At 48.8% G+C, this 14,865-nt stretch overlaps 1 protein-coding gene across 1 annotated transcript in view; it reads left to right on the forward strand.

Annotated features, from left to right (window-relative positions):
* RACGAP1 (Rac GTPase activating protein 1) overlaps window positions 1–14,865 on the forward strand; it is a 186,662-nt gene that overhangs the window by 88,933 nt on the left and 82,864 nt on the right. Inside the window, exons 9-10 of the mRNA XM_029595020.1 lie at window positions 3,706–3,836; window positions 10,191–10,355. Of these exons, the coding sequence (XP_029450880.1) occupies window positions 3,706–3,836; window positions 10,191–10,355 (296 nt within the window). The remainder of the gene's footprint in view (window positions 1–3,705; window positions 3,837–10,190; window positions 10,356–14,865) is intronic.

A 14,865-nucleotide genomic window follows, 5' to 3' on the forward strand; every position in this document is an offset into this window, starting at 1 on the left:
GAAAAGGGTAAACAGTGGAGTACCTCGGGGATCTGTATTGGGACCGGTGCTTTTCAATATATATATAAATGATCTGGAAAGGAATACGACGAGTGAGGTTATCAAATTTGCGGATGATACTAAATTATTCAGAGTAGTTAAATCACAGGCAGACTGTGAAACATTACAGGAGGACCTTACAAGACTGGAAGATTGGGCATCCAAATGGCAGATGAAATTTAATGTGGACAAGTGCAAGGTGTTGCACATAGGGAAAAATAACCCTTGCTGTAGTTACACGATGTTAGATTCCATATTAGGAGCTACCACCCAGGAAAAAGATCTAGGCATCATAGTGGATAATACTTTAAAATCGTCGGCTCAGTGTGCTGCAGCAGTCAAAAAAGCAAACAGAATGTTAGGAATTATTAGGAAGGGAATGGTTAATAGAACGGAAAATGTCATAATGCCTCTGTATCGCTCCATGGTGAGACCGCACCTTGAATACTGTGTACAATTCTGGTCGCCGCATCTCAAAAAAGATATAGTTGCGATGGAGAAGGTACAGAGAAGGGCAACCAAAATGATAAAGGGGATGGAACAGCTCCCCTATGAGGAAAGGCTGAAGAGGTTAGGGCTGTTCAGCTTGGAGAAGAGACGGCTGAGGGGGGATATGATAGAGGTCTTTAAGATCATGAGAGGTCTTGAACGAGTAGATGTGACTCGGTTATTTACACTTTCGAATAATAGAAGGGCTAGGGGGCATTCCATGAAGTTAGCAAGTAACACATTTAAGACTAATCGGAGAAAATTCTTTTTCACTCAACGCACAATAAAGCTCTGGAATTTGTTGCCAGAGAAGGTAGTTAGTGCAGTTAGTGTAGCTGGGTTCAAAAAAGGTTTGGATAAGTTCTTGGAGGAGAAGTCCATTAATGGCTATTAATCAGTTATACTTAGGGAATAGCCACTGCTATTAATTGCATCAGTAGCATGGGTTCTTCTTAGTGTTTGGGTAATTGCCAGGTTCTTGTGGCCTGGTTTTTGGCCTCTGTTGGAAACAGGATGCTGGGCTTGATGGACCCTTGGTCTGTCCCAGCATGGCAATTTCTTATGTTCTTATGAATGGCTTGAATTTTGCTATAGTATTGACTGTTTGAGTTCATTGCACTGAACTCTGAAAATGAACTTGTAACTTGAGGAAGAGTAGATTTAGGAAGAGGAAGTGATGAGAATTCAGTTGAAATTCTCAATTTTTTGTTTGAAATATGTTGCTATTTTATTACAAGTCATTAGTTGCTGGAGAAGTCTAATTTTGAGGCATTGTTAAACCTTTTACAATATTGAAGATGCCTAAGAAGTGTCGGCACCATTACCCATTGCATGGTGCTGGGGGTGGGGATGCACCGGCTTTTGCTGCAATGCCCCCGAAGCGACCCTGCGGTGAGGAGAGACCATCCTCTATCTGTGTCGGGGGTCTGCAACAGTCTCCACTGGTCCTTTGCCAGTTGCCAGTGCCCCTCATGGGTCTGACGATTTGGCCATGCCTTCCTCCATGTTGGAGTTGGCATTGGCAACGTTTGAGGTTGAGCTGGAGCACCAAGTCCAGCTGGCAGTGGAGCAGGTTCTGCAGGATTTCGATCCTATGGCACTGGACCCTTGTACCGCTTCTGGAGATGCTCATCGGAGAGTTAATGACCCAGCTGGTTCTGGTTCCGGGACAGCATTTGTGCCCAGTGGGGCATTGAGGCTTGCCCCTATTGATAAAGTGGTCATTGCCAGTTCCTCAGAGGAGGAAGCTCCACAAAGGATGGCAGAGATGCAGACACCTGTAGTCGTCGTTCCCCCCCCCCCCCCCCCCCCCCCCCCCATATCCAGTTCTACCAGTGCCTGCATCTCTGGACGAAGGCAGAGTACCTAGGGCCCCATCCCCTGTAGCATATAGTGAGGATGATTGGACTGAGCCGCCCTCAGATTTTGATGCTCTCCCATCAGACCTTTTTCCTCCAAATGAACAAAGGAAGTCCCTGCCTGAAGATTTGACCTTAGCAGGGTTTGTGAGGGTGATGGCAGAGGCCATCGATTTCCTCTTAACGGAGGAGGAAGCCAGGCCCAAAATGCTTGAGATCCTCCAGTTTGTGGAGCCTCCTAAGGAGATTGTGACAGTCTCGGTACACGAAATCCTTGAATTGCTGCTAAGGTTTTGGGAACACCCCGTTAACAAGGACAATGTGGTCTACCTTGTCCAGAAGGTTGCTCGATTTGATAAGCATCAACTACCTCACCAGTTGGTGGTCAAATCCACTCTTGAGGGCCAAGCGCTAGTGACCCATTTCTCAGTGCCCCTGGGGAAGGACCACAGTGGTGGAGCTCTTGGGAGGAAGGTGTTTCAAAGAACCATGCTTGCTGCCTGCCAATACTCACGGGACATCTGGAAGCAGGTGCAGGAGGTGGATGAGTAGCAGCAAGATTCCCTCACGTCGCTGGTGCACAAGGATCTGGAGTGGAGAGAAAACAAGGTCTGTGCGACCTACATTTTCAAAATGGCATAGAGTCCTTGTAGTGAGAATCGGTGCCTGCGGCATGGTAGGACTGAGGGCCTCAGATCTCTGAACGGGGAGGTACAGGAATGTCTTGTTGACATGCTGTGTACTGAAGAAAATCTCTTCGGAGATAGGGTGAGGGATGCTATGGGCCAACTTCGAGATCACCATGAGACCTTCCAACAGCTCTGCTAGTATTCCAGACCCATCATCCTCATCCAGGAGGCCATTGAGACCAGGGCCAAGGAAGTCTTTCTTTCGCCAGAGGATGTACTATCCTCTGTTCCTTGTTCCCATCAAAACCATCAGGGCTTCTGTGGCTGTCCCAGGCAGAAGAGAGCCCCCAAACCGCAGCCAATTCTTCAGTCCACTCCGGGGATGGGGATTTGACTGGGCCATAGAGAACAAAAGCCAGTTGCCCATACCCAGGACAATGGACCCACCCCCCGGTTGGGGGCAGGCTGCTGTTCTTTGTGAACCAGTGACCCAGTGTAACCTCAGACCAGTGGGTTCCTTTCATCGTCTGCCAAGGGTACCAGTTGAATCTATTGGGTGTTCTTCCAAATGGCCCTCCTTGCTCACATTGGGGGTCGGTAGTGCATCAGGAGGTACTACAAGTAGAGCTCTCCTCCCTTTTCATGGCCAGAATTTGTCGATTCCATCAGCGCAAAGAGGAGCGGGGATTTTACTCCAAGTACTTTCTGATTCCAAAGAGAACCAGGAGGACTTTGTCCTATCCTAGACTTAAGGGCCTTGAACACATTTCTAAAAAGAGAAAAGTTCAAGATGGTTTTCCTGGGCACCTTGATTTCCCCCCCCCCCCCCCCCTTTTTTTTTTTTTTTTAAAAAGGAGACTGGCTCTGCTCCCTCAACCTACAGGAGGCATACAATCATATCTTCCCAGGTCACAGGAAGTATTTCTGATTTGTGGTGGGAACACAGCACTTACAGTATTAGGTGTTGCCGTTTGGGCTCGTCTGCCCCATGAGTTTTCACAAAATGCCTGGGAAAGTTGATCTCCAGTTTAATTGACTGGAAATTTCTGAATGTGTATTCTTGCTGCTTAGAGAAGATTCAGCACTGGAGATGTGGCAGTAGAATGATAGAACACATTAATAGTTTATCCATGTTGGCTATTTGTGTGTGTGTGAGGGGTGAAAGATTAATTTTGTCATTCTTCTCTCAGCTAATTTGCAGCCATGGAACAGTGAGACTTCCCTGATGAGTCAGCATTTGGACCATAAACCGGAGACTGATAGTTGTGGCACGCCACAGAGCATTGGAAGCATGCGGCTTCATGATTTTATATCTAAAACGGTATGTTTTGTAAACAATGAAGCAATTTGGAGGGGCTTGGGTTTTGGGAATATATTGATCAAATCTAAGGATGAATTCAAACATGAGTTTTATAGAGCTTGGCTGGGTGTACAGCTTAACCCCTTCCCTCCAACCCCCCTCCCCATCTTCAGTCTTTATTGGAAACAATTGTCAGTCTTAGGAAGCACATCTGTAGCAAAAGTAATGCCACGTCCCTCTTCATCCAGCTAGATCAGTCCAGTCACATGAATTATGACGCCAACCAGCAAATGGAGACAAACTACTAGGCTTGCTGATATTGTGCTTTATAAACTCCCTTGCTGAACTCTGCCTACTGGTATTCTGTTTCCAGCAGATGGTAGGCAAACAGCCTGTACCCGGATCAGTCCACACAGTGGGTTGGGCCTCCCTTCCAGCAGATGGAGACAAGAGAAAAAACTCGAAGGGTGTCCACTAATAACCTGGAGTGCCCTCTGCATCCCTTCAGTATTTCTCTGTCTCCAGCAGATGAAGGTGGCAGAACCTGCGGTTCCCCCAGTAAAGTTTTGAGATGATAGAATATTAGATTTTCTCCTCTCTGATTCCTTACTACTTTTATTTCACTGTTTTGGATGGATCAAGTTTAAAAGGAAAGGAAAAGGGGTTAACATTTTCTTAGTATTCAGTCAATCTGAAACTTGCAGGCAGAACTAACAGCAGTGTTCCCCAATAATGTGAACAATATTAGGTGTAAGTTCTGTGCCTTTTTCTTTTCACAGGTTTGTGCTGTCTTACAGGGGTGAAAGTTGATGGTCCAGCCTCTCCCCCATTGCAACAACATGCTGCCCTGAGATGCTGAGTTCCTCGGGGCATTTCTAACAGAGGAGACATTACTCTGTTTAAAAAAAAAAAAAAAGTCGTTTTTTTGCTGAGCGAAGCTTTTCTATCTTACCTGCTCCTGACAGCCTCCGAGGCTGATTTCTGCTTAGCTGCTCGGCTTCCTCCCCCATGCTGCGATCCTCGCAATGCAGTGCCTGTAGAGAGCCCGGGACGCGGTTCTCCCACGAAGGCTTATGTTCAAGGTGCCTCCCCGTTGGGGAAGGGTCCCTTGAGGCCGGCTGGGCGTTCTACTTCGTGCTCGCAAACACGACTGCTTGCTGGGAGGTTGGCCCTGGTCCCGTCTAGCTCAGGAACGGCGTCCATTTTATCATTGGAGCCGGCTGCTACAACGCAGCCAAATGAGGATTCAGACCCCGGATTTTCTCCCCCTCCTCCAATTTTAACTCCTGTTAACCCTCCGGATCAGGAGGCAACTTCGGGTGATCTTCCTGACATTCCTCCCTTGGGACCCCCTCCTGGGCTTTTTTTCTACTGATTTTGTTCTTTTGCTGCATAATGCTTATTTAGCCAGATTAAGCCAGCAACAGGATCCAGCTTCAGGCCCTCCCCCCCCCCCCCCCCCCCCAAAGTGATCAGGTTGGCAGATCCCCTGGATACTACAGGGGTCCCTCAGGGGTCTTCCTGAGTTTGGGTGGTTCCCCATCCTGTTATCCCTGATTCTTCACCTCAGGGTCCTCTGCCTGATCCAGACCAGGATGATTTGGCTTCATATATACAAATGGAAGGAGATGACCCTAGGGTCTTACACCTATTTCAGAGGGATGAGTTAGACCCTCTCATCCCCCATGTCCTAGCGGAGTTGGATATTGATGCTCCACAGGATCTGCCAGGTACCAGTGCAGCGGCTAAGAAGGGGGACCCTGTCCTTATCGGCCAGCGCCCTCCAGCGAAAACATTTCCTGAACATACCCAAATCAGTCCAGACCAGTGGGTTATGCATCCCTACCAGCAGATGGAGTCAGAGAACAAAAACTTTGGGCACTGCTACATAACCAACTGAGAGTGCCACCTGCAGTCCCTCAGTATTTCTCTGACTCCAGCAGATGGTAGAGATGCATTCCTGCAGTCTGTTCGTTAGCCAGTTACAGTAGTGACAGAAGGAATAGGTTAGGGAAAGTTGTTTGGTTGGCTAGGTCTTCTGCTTCCAGAGGTGTTAAGCCCCTTTGTGGGCCATCCCTCTGGGAAGCCGGTCATCCGAGGGGTTGGACACCCCTGTCAGCGTCTCGCCTGCCGCGGTCCAGTGGCTCGACAACCAGGGGCTCTTGGTTCACTCGTTCACTGCAGCAGCTACTCTTCCCTGTACGTACCAGGATCAGTCCAGATGGTGGGTTATGTCCCCAGACCAGCAGATGGAGTCAGACAAAGCTTCGGAGGGTGCTGACATATCAACCAGTGCACCCTCCCTAGATCCTCAGTATCTTTCTGACTCCAGCAGATAGGAGTAGGGGAACCGTGTGCTTCCCCTGTTTGGACTTTTCTCCACAATTCTATTTTTTTCTGCTTCTGTTCTCAAGGTTGGATCAAGTTTGGTTTAAAAAAAAAAAAAAGTTTTAAGAAAGTTAGAAGCTCTGTGTGGGAGTTTTCTCATCTCTTGCAAGCAGTGCTGTGTGGGCACCTTCCCTTCCCCCCATCCCTCCTTCGGTGGGGTAAGTGGCTCCTTCAGGCTTTTCTGTTTTTCTCCTGTTTCCTTCTACAGGTTCTAGCCTCTTTGCTGTTAGGGCGGTGGATGCTGGTGGTGCCAGCCCCTCCCCCCCCCCCCCCCCCCCCCTCACTGCTCTTTCCCCCTTGGCCCCGAGACGTGCATTCCCCGGGGCCGCCTCAGCAGAGAGGCACATTCCTCTGCTGTCACTTATCGGGGATAAGGGTACAGCGGAGGCGTCTTTCCCGCTCCCCATGGCGCTCTTTGGTTGTCACCTCCGAGCGGCTCACCTCCCTCCTCTTCCTCCCCACCCGTCGCCCTCGAGCAAGCCGCGGTCCCGCTGCTCGGCGTGCGGCAGCCCGGGGTCGCGAGGGTCACACAAGGGTCTTTGAGAAAGGTGCCTCCCTGGTGGGGAGGACACCACCCTGCTGCGGGATAAAGCTTTTTTGCGTGCTCCAGCGCGCCGTGGACTATAGGAGCCGGCCCCGTCCCCGCTTTCAGCAGGAACGGCGGCTATTTTGGAAGCGGGGGACAACGTGCAGCAGCCATCAGGAGATGCAGGGGAGGATTTCTTTGACATACCCCCGCCGATACTTACCCCGGTTCCCTTGCTAGCTCTCCCGGTACCCCCGAGGGACTCCCCTACTGGCCTCCCCCCCCCCCCGCGTTCTCGGCGGAGTTCATTGTGCTTATGCACAATGCTTACCCTGCAGCGCCTGGAGAATCCTAGGGTTTCCGGGTTTGAGCCACCAGTCAAGGCTCCCCGGCTATCGGAGACACCCATGGGGGCCTGGGGCACCAGGGCCGGACCAGGGGGCACCCCGGGTGCATTTTGCCCTCCCCTCAGGGGGAGGGGCGGTCCCTCTCCTGGATCCGGGGGAGATCCACCATCTTCACTTGGGTTGTTCCGCTCCTCGCTGCGCAACTGGAAGGAGATGATCCGCGGGTCCTTCGCATCCTTCAAAAGGAGGAGCTAGAGGACCTAATCCCTCATATCCTGCAGGAACTGGACCTCGAGCCTCCCCCAGGACCCCCCATGCCAGTCGTCGCCTCTTCTAGCAAGAAAGGGGATCCAGTTCTGGCTGGCCTGCACCCCTCGTCCAGGGCCTTTCCCACCCACGCCACCTTCCTACAGCTCCTGGCCAGGGAATGGGATACTCCCGAAGCCTCCCTCAGGGTCAGCCGGGCGATGGAAAAACTATCCACTTCCAGAGGACTTCCTGGAGCTCCTCAGGGTTCCTAAGGTGGATTCAGCGGTGTCGGCAGTTACCAAATGGACAACAATACCGGTCACTGGTGGGACGGCACTGCGTGACCTCCAGGATAGGAAGCTGGAAGTCTACCCTAAAGAGGGTTTTTGAGGTCTCTGCTCTGGGAGTTCGCGTTGCCATTTGTAGTTCTTTCCCGCAGAGGGCTGGACTCTGTTGGGTCCAACAACCTCTCACCTCCCAGGAACTACTGCCGGAGGACGAAGTCCAAGCGGACCGCCTGGAGGGCGTCATAGCCTACGGAGCAGATGCTCTGTACGATCTGCTCCGGGTCTTAGCAAGGTCCGTGGTCTTGGCAAGGCGCCTCCTCTGGCTTCACAACTGGTCGGCAGATTCCTCTTCCAAATCCAGCCTGGGATCTCTTCCTTTCAAGGGCAAGTTTCTCTTCGGAGACGACCTCTACCAGATCATTAAGTCTTTGGGGGAAAACGCGGTCCATCGTCTGCCCGAGGACCACCAGCGGCCTAATCGATCGTTCACTTCTTTCCGGAGTCGGCCCCGCGCTCAACGCCGCTATCGCTGCCCCCGGCAGATGGTGCCCCGGGCTCTATCCACCAGAACACAGTCGTGGCCCCGTTCCTTTCGTGGATGCAGACCACCCAGGAAGGGGGCTCCGCAAGGGGTTTTCTCCAAATCCCCCCCCCCCCCCCATGATGCCAGGCTCACCCACTCCTCGTACCCCCCAGATCGGAGGACGACTATCCCTTTTCTATGAGGAGTGGGTTCAAATCACCTTGGACCTGTGGGTCCTAGACATCCTAAGTAACGGCTATGCATTGCAGATTGCTCGCGCCCCAAGGGACAGACTTCTCTTCTCACATGCGGTCCGAGTCACAAGCGACAAGTTGTGCAACAAACCCTCGACAGGCTCCTGGATCTCGGGGCCATCTTGCCCTTCCCCTCGGAGAGGTGGGTTCGGGCCATTATTCAATCTACTTCGTCGTACCCAAAAAGGACGGAGCCTTCCGCCCAATCTTGGATCTCAAGGAGGTCAACAAGTCCCTCTGGGTCCTTCGTTTCCGAATGGAGACCCTGCGCTCCATGATCGCGGCGGTACATCAGGGAGAGTTCCTCGCCTCTCTGGACCTGACAGAGGCCTATCTCCACATTCCAATCTGCAAGGCTCATCAGAGACTTCTGCATTTCAAGATTCTCAACCAGGGATGGCTGCTACCTATTTTAGAGATTTTGTTTTGCTCACCCTAATACGTTGCATTTCCTAGAGGGGCAAAACACATTAGACACCCAACATGGGATCCAGTTCCATCTTGGAATCTGAATTTTGTGGTATCCTTCCTGGCAGATTAATCCTTTGAACATAAGCCTTCTATTAATCTTCTTGCTCTTAAGACACTGTTTGGCTAGATGAATTTCAGAATTACAGGCTTTCATGCAGAGAACCCTTTTTTGGTTATCTGATGCATGATGACTTGTATAATACCTCATTGACAAGAGAGGTGGTTTTGCCCTTTCACTTAGTGTTTTCTATCTTTTTTAGTAGGCAGAAGTGCAGAAAATAGTATGCTTTGCTCTGTTAATTGGACATAAGTTCTCTTGTGCAATTTAAGGGGGCTAACAATTTCAGGAAGTCAAACTATCTGTTTTTGTTTGCTGGTCCCAAAAAGGAAGAATCAGTATCCAAGGCTTCATTGGTGTGCTGGATAAAAAGTAATAGGAGTGGTCTACAGAGATAAGGATTTGGTGCTTCCTAATGAATGCCACTAGAGTGCAGGTGTCATGAGCAGAACTTAGATTGCTTTTTCTGTTGAAGATTTGTAAGGCAGTGACCTGGGCTTCCTTTCGTTCTCTAATGCATTTATCTGTCCAGGCCCGAGATGTGTCTGTCTTGGCTTGCAGGTTTTGAGAGTGGGTTTGGCAGTTCTGCCCAAAAGTGGGATAGCTTGGATACAATCCATGCATTTGAACTGATCTGGATGAAGAGGAAGGAAACACTTTTTTTTATATTTGCTTGATAAATATCCTTTTCTTGATTCCAGCCAGATCAGTCAAGAATCCTCTTGTCTGCCAAATTATGGATTTCTGCAAATGATTTATTTGTAGGAAGAATATTTCAGAATTGCTTCTGCTAAGATAAGTTTACAAAAACTGAAAAATATAAATGTAATGCATCAGGTTGTTTTTTTTTCTTCTATTTGTGATTGCATTCTCCTTTAGGGGGTGGGGAGGGAGTGTTTAGGTTTTATTCTTAGCTTGTTACATGAAATACTGGCAGGCTGAGGTCAGCATGAGAGCCTATAAAGGGTAATGTCAGCAAGCCTTGTTAGTCTCTCGGTCTACTGGTTTTTGGTCAATAAGCCACACATGCTGGACTCGAGGAAAGGAAATGATCAAGTAAGAAATTCTCCGATCCTTTTCTTGCATTTTGTAGTGAAGAAAGTCTTCACATAGACACATCTTGAAGGTTCTCATGTTATATAACACCTTTTTTTCTGCTAGTCAAATTTGCCCCGTTAACTGTTGCCCCATTCATTGTATTTGTGCAGTGATTTTGAGTGTTTTGTATTTTGTGGTATGGCTGTGAATCTCCTTGATTTTTCTTAATCCAAGGTTATCAAACCAGAGTCATGTGTTCCATGTGGGAAAAGGATAAAGTTTGGAAAACTGGCTCTAAAATGTCGAGACTGCCGAGTAGTTTCTCACCCTGAATGTCGGGAGCGATGTCCTCTTCCCTGCATCCCAACAGTTATGGGCACCCCTGTACGAATTGGAGAGGTACGGTAACTTGTCTTCAACATTGATAGCTTGGCAGACATCTTGCCAGGCTAAGCTGTAACTATAATGGAACTTTTATATTAATGTGTAGATATTAATATGAATGTCCTTTATGTAAAAGGTATTAAAGACCAGCAATTATATAACTTATTTCCCTCTCCCTGCTGGTTTCTACAGCAGGTGATGTGCTTTCCTGTAATAGCTGAAACTTAACACCAACTCTTCCCAGTTTGGGTTGGTTTCTTCAATTGAGATGTATTTCTTTACTCCTTGAAGTGTTTTGCTTCATAGACTTTCTAGCTTGTGATGTCGCTCCTTGGGGACAACTATGTACAGACTCTGCTGTTAGGCAGACTCCCAGCTGGCACTCCTTACTACTTTGGGTCTGAATTCAGCAGTGAACAGATGCAGGCTCAGTCCAGCTGCAGTGCTCTTTCATTTTCCTGGAAGTGTCTTTAGTTTTATGACAATTGCCTTATCCTCAAAATAAAAAATTAAATCAGCTTATTTTTTCTTTTTTTAAATGTTTATCATGTGTTCACGATTGTCAAATATCCAGTACAATAATGTGTATGGCTACAATTTACCGCAATCCAGTTCTTTTTTTTTTTTTTCCAATATGCAAATAAACTTCACATCAATAACTTGCCAGTCATTTCTGGTTGATGTAATCATTTCAGATATATTTAGCTTTAAGCAGTGCTCAATATAGTCTGTCATGAACTCTCCAAATGGACCAGACATCAATATTTTGACAAAGTGTCTCCCTCAGGGGTTATAACTAAGTTCAGTTGTGAAGGAACCAATTAAAATTAGTAAAATACTATATACATATAAGCAAATGGCAAAAAATAAGACCTTCACTGATGTTATGCAGAACAACCATCTTTAGGCTGTAACAATAGTGGCCAAACTGATCATTTATAAGGGAAAGGATGCAGAGGCATCTAATAGGGAGGTCTGATATTTGTTTTCAGTGTTTCTTCCATTTTCTGGAGCATCATTAAAATGTATATTTGGAATGATTTCATTGACCAGAACTGAATGACACATTGTTGATATGAAGTTTATTTTATTTGCACATTTGAAAACAAAACAAAAAAAGGAACTGGCTTGAGATTGGACTACAACAGTGCACATTATCATATACTCTGACAATACTAAGCACATTATAGGATACATACATTTTTTTTTTTTAGAGGTCCCTCCCTAATATATTTGATTCTGAGTGGTGGTGGGATCAGTTTACTTTTTTGTGGTGGTTACTAACTTCCTTATCCTGCCATACCAGTGCAGATAAGTGGGTTATGCCTCTCTGCCAGTAGGCAGAGACAGAACTACAAGTATTCTGTGACAACATGCACAATACATGATTTTGTGCAGTAGTATAGCTTGTCGGTATTTGTCTCCAAAATTTGCAGACACATCTGGACTGGTGCAGCCTGTGGGGGAGCTCCCAGTTGACTATCCTTTTTAGAGGTCCTAATAGAGTTCAAGGGGTGAAGAAGTAGACTCGGGTAGCCTCAGGGTTCCTGAGACTGAGGGGCTTCAACTTCCTTGGGAGTTGAAATTTTCATCTTGGGACTGTATAGATTCATTTCTTAGCGTCCCGTCAGATGAATTCAGAGAAGTGGGTTATGCACCTCTTATCAGCAGATGGAGACTGAGCAAACTGACGTCACAGTATATATATACACCCCTGCAGTGACAGCCTGCCTGTATTCTTTGTCTCCAGCAGATGGAGATTGGGCATCTATCTCCCTGCTGGGGGATTGCTTTGATTTGAAAAAAAGGAGAAATAAGGAAAATTTGCCCTGCTCTCCTGAGGTGATACCAAAAGGTTCCTCCCCCAGTTGAAAATTCCTGAGGTGATTTCCGTGATCCCTCAGATGAGTGCCTTGGTCCGGTAGCTGGTTTTTCAGCAGCTGAAAGGCAGCGGTTGCAGGAAGCAGAGTGTGGTGGTGACTGCATATGCCCCCTCCCCCCCCCACAGCTGGAGACTCTGTACTCGGCCAGGTAAGGCTGAGCTCAGGCAAGCTGTAAAAAAAAAAAAAAAAAAAAAAATAGACAGCAGGAGGGTTTTCCTAGCATGTAGCCAGATGGACTCAGGACCAGTGGGAATTGTGCTCTTCTGCTAGCAGATGGGAGAGAGTCAGATTTCAAAGCTGACGTCACTCTAGATATACCCCTGAGGTAACCTCAGCTCTTTAGGATCTCTCCGTCTCCTAGCAGATGTGGACACTATCCCACACTAGAATATTGTTAAGCATTACAGCAAAGAGAAAAATTACTTTAAAGAAGAGCCCCGCTCTCCTGTGGTGATACCTAAGGGTCCCTCCCCCAATCGAGAATTCCTGAGGTGATCTCAGATATCCCTGAGGTGTGCCTTGGCGGTAGCCTGTTCCCAGTGTGGCTGAAAGGCAGCAGGTGCAGTACAGAGCGCAGTGGTGAAGGTAATTCCCTCCCCCCCCCCCTTGCAGCTGGACACAGTCTGGGACACGATTGAGCGCCGAGATCAGGTAAGAAAAAAATCTTTAAATTCAGGTCTCTGGTCTCCAGAGCTCGGATTGCCGTACCAAATTCTTCTTCAGGCAAGGTTAAAAGGAAGCACCAATCGGGTTAAGCAGCCTTGGCTGGGCTAGACCCCGATCCAGTGCAAGGGTCCACACATGTGGAGACCCTCTGGGGGCGCCATCTTTCCTTCTCGACCGGCGGTACGTGCGGGGCAGGTCGGGCGGTCGATGCGCCTAACTTGCACGCGTCCAATACAGACGAGCGCACCTGTGCACATAACTACACGCACAGCCGCGTTTATAACTACACGCGCAAACACAATGGCACCAGTGCCCAAGAAGGCCAGAAGGCACTCTTTTGCACAGCCTGCCACATAAGAGCCGCGCAGCCTGAATTGGAGTCCTGCCTGTGTCAACATTGCAAAGAAGCCCAGGGTGAACCCAAGCCTGGTCCCTTACTGTCGGGGGATGGGTCCAGAACTACTACAGACGATAGCTCCCCTGACCTATGCATCTCCGAGATGGCTTCTCTACAGGAGGGCACCTCTGGGGCCCCTACTCCGACTCCTCCTGGGATTAACATGGACCCAGGGACCTTCTCCTGTTTGGAATTTTTCCAAGGCCTGCAAGCCTTTGTTCAGGCACAATCAGCCCTGGCTGCGCCCTGGGCTCAACCCCTGCCGGAAGCACAAGATCCTCCCAGCCCTGCTCGGATGCCTTGAGACATGCCTCGTCTAACCAAGAACTTCCCTGACAGGGACCCAGACACCTCAGATGATGAGGGTGACTCCCTGGAAGAAGCAGAAATCCCTCCAGGAAAGGAACCTTACCGAACCATGCTTCACTTCTTCCACAAGGACAAATTACCAGCCCTTGTTTCCCAGACTCTGCAGACGCTGGGTATTCCAGGCACAGACCCTATGACGGAACCAAAGAAGAACCCCATCTTGGTGTCCCTTCGTAAGGCCTCATGCTACTTTCCAATGATGGAAGCCATCCAGGAACTGATTGACCTGGAGTGGGATACCCTGGAGGCCAGCTTCAAAGGGGGTTGGGCCTTGGAAGCCCTATACCCTCTAGAGGCAGCGACCAAGCCTGTGTTTCCTGAAAGTGGATGCAATGGTCTATGCTGTCCCAAAAAAGAACGATTCCCGTTGAGGGAGGGGGCTGCATTGAAGGATACTCAGGATAGATTGTTGGACTCCATCCTCAAGCAGGCCTTCGCAACAGCAATGACACTTCAGATTGCTTCCTGCTGCGCATTGGTGGCACGTTCCTGCTTGCTCCTCTCAAGAGGCAAATAACTCCGGAACGTATACTGGTGAGACAATGGAACCTGTAGCAGCCTTCCTGACGGTCACAAACTCAGACCTGGTGCGTACCTCAGCCAGAGGGGTGTTGGCGTGGTAGTGGCAGCCAGAAGACAACTATGGTTATGGAATTGGTCTGCGGATGCAACATCTAAAGCGAATCTCACAAAAATCCTTTTAAAGGATCTCTTGTTCAGAAGCGAATTGGAGAAATTAGCCAGCAAATGGGGCGAATCTTCAGTGCCTCGGCTACCGGAAGACAGGAGTAAAAGATCTCGGCGTCCCTCTCCCAGAAGAACCAAAGGCAGAGGATTGCAGCGCTTTAGACTCTACAGTAGCTTGCAGTTCCAGGCACCTTGTCCCTCCGGAAGGTCCCAGCCCTTTCAGAACTGACAGACCAAGAGAGGAGCAGGCCCGGGGGCAGGCTCCAGCTGTGCTCTACAATGAGAAGGGGCCGACCCATTCACAGGAAGAGGAGATAGGGGATTGACTCGCCCTCTTCTACCAAAGGTGGGTCGTCAAGATAACATTGGACAAATGGGTACTAAACATCATTCGAGAAGGTTACTCTCTGGAGTTCCACAGCAACTCTCGAGACAAATTTATGATGTCACCCTGCCACTCCCACACCAAGAAACTGGCAGTGGAAACCACTCTAACAAGACTACTCCAATCTGAAGGCAATAA

Source organism: Rhinatrema bivittatum, chromosome 3 (genome assembly GCF_901001135.1).
Source record: "Rhinatrema bivittatum chromosome 3, aRhiBiv1.1, whole genome shotgun sequence".
In the NCBI taxonomy this organism is placed as follows: domain Eukaryota; kingdom Metazoa; phylum Chordata; class Amphibia; order Gymnophiona; family Rhinatrematidae; genus Rhinatrema; species Rhinatrema bivittatum.